Source organism: Actinia tenebrosa, unplaced genomic scaffold (assembly GCF_029948245.1).
Source record: "Actinia tenebrosa isolate PJP-AT-01 unplaced genomic scaffold, QUT_ActTen_1.0 PGA_scaffold16__25_contigs__length_10494907, whole genome shotgun sequence".
Taxonomy (NCBI): Eukaryota; Metazoa; Cnidaria; class Anthozoa; order Actiniaria; family Actiniidae; genus Actinia; species Actinia tenebrosa.
The window spans coordinates 4,581,606-4,589,911 of record NW_028292576.1 but is presented as its reverse complement, the minus strand read 5'-3'; the positions used below and the strand labels follow the sequence as shown (position 1 = coordinate 4,589,911).

Genomic DNA, 8,306 nt, shown 5'->3' with positions numbered 1-8,306 from the left:
TCCATTTTCAGAATTAGTTGTGATACGTTTATCGGAACTTGGGATCAGTACTATTGATTGCGTGACCTAACGTCCCGTGGGGGAAGGGGGGCGGGGGGTGAAAAGCTGAATGTAGCGGGCTTCCAGGTTTTGATACGAGGGAAGTCTCGAATCATTTCTTATTTTCTCGATTTGCGAAGCAATAACAAACTGGCTCCTTGCTGGCCTGACAACTATATTGAACAAAAATGTACCAAAGGATTTTACTGTAGTTACTTAACTACCTCGCTGATACCTGAGGCTAATTTCTAATTTGAAGATCTTGCTTACGTGAATCGTGGCAAAAGATAAACCCAAGAATGGGAAACATTAAGAAAAAATACTGAAATTGTCAATTCCTACTTGTCATGATGTGCTCATAAATACCTGGACAAGCGTTCAACCACGTGACATGGGAAAATGACGTTTACTAGCACTTCCTAATAAAGCGGCTTTCGTTCATGAGGGATTAGGAATGGAAGTCAGCTGTTCATTTAAGAAAATCGTAGGCGGAAATTGCGGTTATGATCCCAGAGATCGAAACAAGAAGGTGGTCGTGATACCACTTAGTTCATGTGAATTGGATATATCCGGGCATAAGAAAGCTTTTGGTATACAGGATGTCGATTCTGAGGTTGAACTACTTTTGGCTCGAGCTTCGATATTCTCGGTTCCAGACAATATTGCAGAGTTGACAATTTGTCCAGGTCATCGTTCATTGTTAGGTATAGGCTGGCGCAGAAGTTCCCAGTGCTGCCGAGTTCCTCAGGAGCTGTCAAGGCATGGCGAAAAGAAAGCAAAATGGCCCAAAGCTGATCGCGGGATCGGCAAAGAAAAATCGAATACTATCTTGCAGATGACGGGTGTCTTTGTTCCCGTAGGTTCAGGTTAGTATATATGTTACTCTTTTTGTGTACTAAGGAATGAACTAAAGCCAATTCAGTATGAAAATAAATGTATTTCCCGCTAAATGGCATGCTGCAATAGCTGCATGTGAAAATTCAAGCAATGTCAAATGAAGACGTTAACTTGACGCCATAAAGTCTGATATACTGAAATCATGCCATGTGAATATTTCATTGTTATACAGCAATATGCCGGGAATGCAGGGTCCTTCTAGACGATTACACTGTTCAAGCAAAGATGAAGTGTATGTCCTTGGTGAGTCGATGTCTTTCGTAGCATTAAATAAAGGCGTGGTTTTAGCACATATCCTGAGGGTCTGGTCCAGGGGTGGCGAGGGAATGCATTACTAGTGTTTATGTCAGAAAACATTTTAGACTGGCAACGGCATTGGTTACCCTGTAAGAATTACTCCCCTTAAAACATTCTGGATCCGCCCCTTCTATTAAATGATTATAACTCCCATGCGTTTTCTTGTCTTTCAGGAAATAAAATTAACTTTTCATATGTATGTACTTGTATTTTATAGGAGACTGACAAAGAGGTAACAATGAATACCCCAACCGCCCACAGCACCCCGTTGACTGCAAAAAGTACCGGTCAACCACATCTAAACCCAGTAACACCTGGTGGGAGCCTTTTTTTGCCCTCTGATGATAGCAGCTTGGGGGAATCATCTGGAAATCCTTTACAAGAACTGAATAGCTTTTTGCGTTCCAGAGATGTCAGTCCAGTCAGACACACCCTAACTACGCCTTGGTCTAATGCTAGTGACAGGACCAAGCGATATTATACACGCAAAGCATACCAAGGAGTAACAGCCGTTCTTGAAGAAATTGCCCCGTGTGATGCTGATTTTCTCTGGCAGTCAGTCTCTTCTTCGACAGCCCTTTGCCAGCGGTTTTCTGATGATGTAGCAAACTTTAAAGACATGGATACCATTCTTTTGGATGCGCTGACCGAATGTTACAATACTGCAGGTAGTTGGGGTACTCGAAGACAAATTCTCTCTATCATGGCGGACAAGGTCAGTTTAAACAATCTTCGTAAATGGATTCCAGATCTTACAAAGTATCGATATACTGAGGCCAAACGTCACTGCCTACTTTACGGAAGAGGAGAACCTGTCCCACTGTCACCTCAGTCAAGAATTTCCGTGTCAACAAGCAAGATCGACCACTTTATTAACTTCGTTACCAGTCCACACATCATCCAGGACTTACCTTTTGGAGAGAAAACCATAAAATTATCTTCTGATCAGCTAGTCAAGGTCCCAAACGTAATTCGTACGATCATTCCCGAAAGGGTAATTCAACAGTACCAGGAATTCTGTCGGGAGTCAGCCTTTACGCCCTTGAGTCGCAGTACTTTGCTTCGTATCCTTATGGTCTGTCCTGCTTCTTTAAGAACTTCGCTTCAGGGTTTGGACTACATAAGTTCGACAGGTGCAGAGGCATTTGACGATCTAGAAAGCGTTACAGAAATACTAGGAGACATCGGTTTAGGAATGGCCTGGGCAAAACAACAACAAGATCGCCTTAAAGCAGGAAAACGCTACCTGAAAACTGACTACAAGGTAACCGCTATAACATCACATTACGGTACAAAGACCGCGTAGGCCGATTAGGGAGTCTCTCCGCGGTCAAAGCAGATGTTTTAAAATAGCGCAATTCACGCGGATTCACGTACTTAGAGTAACCTTACACACAATACTGAAACTCTAATATAGCGGACCTTCGCTGTCCAGTACAAATAAAATCAACAACAGAGAATCAAAGCTAGAGCATTAAAGATAAACCAAACATCCCCTCGGTTAGTTTTATTTAAAGGCTAATTTAAATTAATTCAGTGATGGATATTTTTAAATATAAATTGCAGGTGCACATATCTGAGAGTTCGACGGTGGCTGATCATTGTAGGCGGTATGCCTTGAGTGACCCTGGTGATTCAGATTATCAGTCAGAGTGTAATCACCAGCACGATAGCTCATGTGATCGGTGTACTATGCTAACCGACACCGTCATGTGCATAGAGGAAGCTTTAAAAGAGCAGTCGGGAAATCTCTCTGAAGATACAAAGGAAGAGCTGACTTTCCGTGTGCGACAGGCCAAAACAAACATTGGAGCATGGAAATCACATCTTCTGCGCTATGTTAACCAAGATGAGGCTAGAGTAGACATCTTAGAAGTCCTCGATGAGACGTCCGTTTTTCTAACCCAAGACTGGGCCATGAAATTCATTCCAAGAAAGTTTAGAGAGAGTCAGAAAGACTGGTTTGCCAAACGTGGCATGTCTTGGCACATCACAGTAGCGACTAAACGAGGCAAAGATGGTCAATTAGAAATGTTAACATTTGTTCACATCTTTGAGTCATGTAGTCAGGAATACGTCGTCATTCTGGCTATAATGTCAGATGTCATTGAAAGGCTTAAAGTCATCATGCCCAAACTACGCTCAGTTTTTTACCGTCAGGACAACGCTGGATGCTATCGCAACGGTCCGAACATTTTTATGCAAAGTTATTAGGCCATTGTCATGGTGTTGCAATCAAGCGCATGGACTTCTCAGATCCACAGGGAGGAAAGGGAGCCTGTGATAGAAAGGCTGCTACCATCAAGTCCCATATGAGAATCCACCTCAATGAAGGCAATGATATCATTTCTCATGAGCACATGAAAAAAGCAATCTTATCGTCAGGCGGAGTTCCTGCTGTGGGCGTCATCCTCTCTGGATCCCCCGTCGTCCCAGATATGCCAACATTGAAACTGGATGGTGTCAGCCAAGTATCTAATGTAGAGTATTGTGAAGATGGGATTCGTATCTGGAAGGCATACAAAATTGGACAAGGTAAACTTCTATCATCCAAAGATCTACAACTACCTACCGACTCACAGATACCATCCCTGACGTTGATTGAAGCCAGCGATAGTCAATTTACACAGATCAAATCTAAAACTCCCAAATCCGTTGAATCAGTAATAACGACCACAGAGAAAACACTCAGTGCTCCATCAGAAGCTAGAGAGCCAAGTGCACTGTTTACCTGTCCTGAAGAAGGGTGTACGATGACGTTCTTGAGACATTCTTCCCTTGAACAGCATCTAGATTGTGGAAAACACCATTTTGCTTTGGAGCGGGAGACCATTTTTGACAAAGCGACACTTTGTTACGCAGAAAAATTAGAAGGACAGTTCATTGGGATCCCCCATTTAGATGCGAGCTACAGAAGAACGACAGCACAAAACAAGAAAGAAACCTTGCCAATGGGATGGGCCCTAAGATCTTCACTAGGAGGTAAAAAAAGATTCTCCCAAAAGCAGAAAGACTACCTTTTGAAGAAATTCCAGATAGGAGAAACTACTGGACAGAAAGCAAATTCCTTGTCAGTTGCTAGAGCCATGATGACAGCAAAGGACATCAACGGCAATCGACTGTTCAACAGCGACGAATTCTTGACAAGCAAGCAGATTACCAGTTTTTTTTCACGCGTAGCTAAAAAGAAGAAGCTTCCGAGTCCAGATCCAAAGGAAGATGTCGATGATTATACTGCTGACGAACTGGAAAACGCCATTCATCAATATGAGATTGAAGAATTCGCAGCCAAGGCAAAAAGCGAACTGTCCGTAAAGCACCCACTGGTTTTCGACACATATAACATTTGTGATTTGGCATCAAAGTCAAAACTGGAGACTTTTGCCATCGCAATGTTGAAGCAAATATGCCTCCATTTTGGTATTGACACCACAGATGTTCAAGTCAAGCGCAAGAAGCCATATACAGACAAGATTATGGCCCTTTATGCAAACTGCGAATGTCAGGTTTAATGGCAGAAAGTCGCACCGATTCGGTTTAAACTTATATGTAGAACTCAAAAGTTAAGTCTTTCTGACTGAAACGCCTTTTCGTTGATTTTACCTGAGCGCAAGTACAAAAATAAATCAAAAACTAAAACTAAAAAAAAAAAGGCAACAAAAAAGAAAAAAAAGGAAAACAAAAGAAGAAAAAAAAGAAACGCTTGTCCAGGTATTTATGAGCACATCATGACAAGTAGGAATTGACAATTTCAGTATTTTTTCTTAATGTTTCCCATTCTTGGGTTTATCTTTTGCCACGATTCACGTAAGCAAGATCTTCAAATTAGAAATTAGCCTCAGGTATCAGCGAGGTAGTTAAGTAACTACAGTAAAATCCTTTGGTACATTTTTGTTCAATATAGTTGTCAGGCCAGCAAGGAGCCAGTTTGTTATTGCTTCGCAAATCGAGAAAATAAGAAATGATTCGAGACTTCCCTCGTATCAAAACCTGGAAGCCCGCTACATTCAGCTTTTCACCCCCCGCCCCCCTTCCCCCACGGGACGTTAGGTCACGCAATCAATAGTACTGATCCCAAGTTCCGATAAACGTATCACAACTAATTCTGAAAATGGAAGTAAAACTGTACAGAATTAGCAAGAAAACATGTAAAGCAAGTAGGAAACGTCTTTCTGTAACATTGCTTTGGCATTAGTCGAATTGTAGGAGTGTTTTCAGACCAAAAAACATATTTTGAAATCTACTCGTTGAAAGCACTATGCTAATTAGAAACTGGGTAGTTCTTACTCAAAGTAAATAAAAGGAAAACTCGATTCTTAAGCTTTGATATTTTGAAGTTAACTCAAAGAAACACTAAGAAAGTCGTTGGAAATTAAAACCTGTCCGTTTTAGCAAAATTATAGACTGATTTTCGTCCTAATTTCAAAGGCTCCAAACACAATGTTTTCAAGTCACGGGGCGGTTTCTTCTAAAAACCAGCATTATTCACTCGCTTGTTTGGACCGCTGTGGAAATTTCCCCAAACTAATTTTGATGGAACTTTTAAGATCCATATTAACTTGCTTAGAATCCGAAGTTTTGAAAGATTCTGAATTATACCACATGTAGAATTTATTTTTTGAATTTGTGTGCGGGAGCGAAGTTTTTGCAGACTCAAATTATAGCGAGTTTGACGGACCTCTAAAAAAATAATAAATAAACCCATGAGCCTAAAATTGCATGAAAATGTTCAAGAATAGTTGAAGAACGAATATCTCAATTTAAAAAGGCTGGAAAATGTGTTGCGACTTTACAGGATAACGTTAAAGAGACCCCTAAAATGGCTTTCATTTCGTGCCGTCTTGGGCCCTATATCGGACGGACCGTTTTTTCGATTTTTCTCAGCGATAACATTTTTTTTGAAGAAATAAAACCCACCACGTTTACTTACTCACTAATACCTAACTCTGGACCAAAAATAAAGAAAATCGATTTTTTCACTGTTGCCGCACATTGCTCGATATTAGTGGACAGTCGCTCTTAAACTGTCGGCCTTGGAAAACTTTGTCAAAGAATCTTCCAAGAACAAAACTAGCCCCTGGGGGTGATGGTGAGTTGTGTACGAAATTCCTAAGTGGGAGAGAGTATATTCGCGTGCAAAAAAAAAAAAAAAAAAAAAAAAAAAAAACAACAAAAAACAAACAAACAAACAAAAAAAACAATATAGCGCATTTGGATTCCATTTCACTGCATGGTTTTTATTATGAGACAAATGAGTTATCTTCATCTCGAATAAAAAATAATTGAAGATTTTTTCCCCGATCTTATTTTTACCTTTCAATTTCATTCAAATTGTTCTCCCTGTGACTCCCGTATTGGAAGTAGGGCTGTCCACAAATTGCTCCAAAAAGTCCAAAACGTTGCCCCAAAAAGTCCAAAAATTTGCTCAAAAAATCCAAAAGTTGTTCAAAATTTGCTCAAAAATCTCAAAGTTGCTCAAACGTTGCTCAATAAAAAGTTCATATTTGCAATCAATTTGATGATTTAAAAGGTGGCTGGACCCCCTCACGCTTGACCGCTACCTTCCACGTTTGGAACGCTTTTTTTGCACATAAGTCACATAAAGATTGAATTAATGTTTGATGCATTTTTGAGATCAGACGTCATAACCCGTGATTATGATGAAATAATTGTTTTCGTTTAGAGAACAATTTTAGCCTTGCAGAGCGTTAAACACTAAAATGCTTCGTATCACATAATTATATACTACATGCTTCCATTTGTAGGGATTTTTGAAAAAATCTATTTAGCTAATTATGAGATATTTGAGATTCTTTAAATATAGTACATAATTTACTTCAAAACTAAACAATGGATTTGACACGGCCGAGATGAATAGTTCAGAGCTATATATTCACAAAAGTCACTGCTCATTTAGTTTTACTCTGTATCTAGTTTTAAAAGGAACATTTTGAAGGTAATCGACTTATGCGATTTTATGAAAACGTATAATGCATAAGGACGGGGTAAACATTTCATGCCCACTTTTCATCGAAGTTTTCTAGTCAACTTTACTAGATCTTCCCTTATTCTAAAATTCACTGACAATTTCCCTCAAAACTACGTCAGGATACAAATTAGAACTTAATTTAATATTATATAAAATTGCAAGACCATTGAACTCATTTAAAGCGATCTAAAGCGAGCGAGAAATACAGAAAACATTTTCCCTTTCCCAACGATTTGATGCTCTGGGAATTCTATTGTTTGCTAATGATCATAACATCAAATTCTTTCGCACCATGCACAGTCTCATCTCGCTTGGCTGCTTTCCGATTTACTCCCGAAGTTTGGTTATATATTTAAACTCAAAAGTCTGGCTCGCTTCTTTCTTGAAGACAAGACCGGATACCTCAAATGTGGAACCAAGTTGGACTACAAAATCTTGGCTGAAATATGTAAAGGGTACAAGACGAAAGAAGACAAAGAAAGGTTCTTGGACAACGAGATATTGGGGTGCAAGTTGAACATCAAAAAATCAGACTACGACATCTTGGATAGCCGTCTTTGGGATTATCCACCAAGGATCCATCCACGATGTCACGGGCACAATTTGTACGCAAAGATAGGTGTCAGTCATACCGAGAGGAACAAAGACCGCACATTCTTTTGTTGTGCCGTTCAGTACCCCGATCGTAGCTGTGATTACTTTCACTGGTCTGATGACCTCATAGGTGGGTTGGAAAACGAATACAAGAAGTTTGAAGAACTAAGAAGTTTGAAGAACTAAGAGAACAGATGATGAAAAAAATAGCTAGAGAAGCTAAAAAGCCTGAAGAGTACGAGCCTCGACCCAAGAAGGCTCGATGGCTAAAGTGAACCCGATGAAACATTCCATGCTTAGGAATTTGTGAGGAAAAAAAAGCGTTAGTAAAGCGTTAGTTAATAATGCAAAATGCAATGCAAAATACAAAATAATTTTTTTTGTCAGTAAATTTTCATTTGTAAATGTTTTGAATATTGTTTAGTTTTTGAAAGTGAAAGACAAGGTCTTTATATAATAACATCTCTCAACAACACAAATTTAAGCTCTT

General features: G+C 39.6%; 2 protein-coding genes across 2 annotated transcripts; both read left to right on the top strand.

Annotated features, from left to right (window-relative positions):
- Nucleotides 1–327: 327 nt before the first annotated feature.
- On the top strand, nt 328–1,585 carry LOC116304704 (uncharacterized; the record flags this gene model as incomplete). Its single annotated transcript, XM_089031034.1, has 3 exons — nt 328–905; nt 1,109–1,179; nt 1,451–1,585. Coding segments are annotated over exons 1-3 (618 nt in total), but the record flags the coding sequence as incomplete, so codon positions are not given.
- An 11-nt stretch (nt 1,586–1,596) lies between these two features.
- LOC148910616 (uncharacterized) lies at nt 1,597–3,447 on the top strand. The gene is made up of 2 exons (XM_089031033.1): nt 1,597–2,497; nt 2,800–3,447. The coding sequence occupies exons 1-2, from the start codon at nt 1,853–1,855 to the stop codon at nt 3,445–3,447; spliced, it is 1,293 nt and encodes a 430-aa protein (XP_088887159.1). The 5' UTR covers nt 1,597–1,852.
- The last annotated feature ends 4,859 nt before the right edge of the window (nt 3,448–8,306 follow it).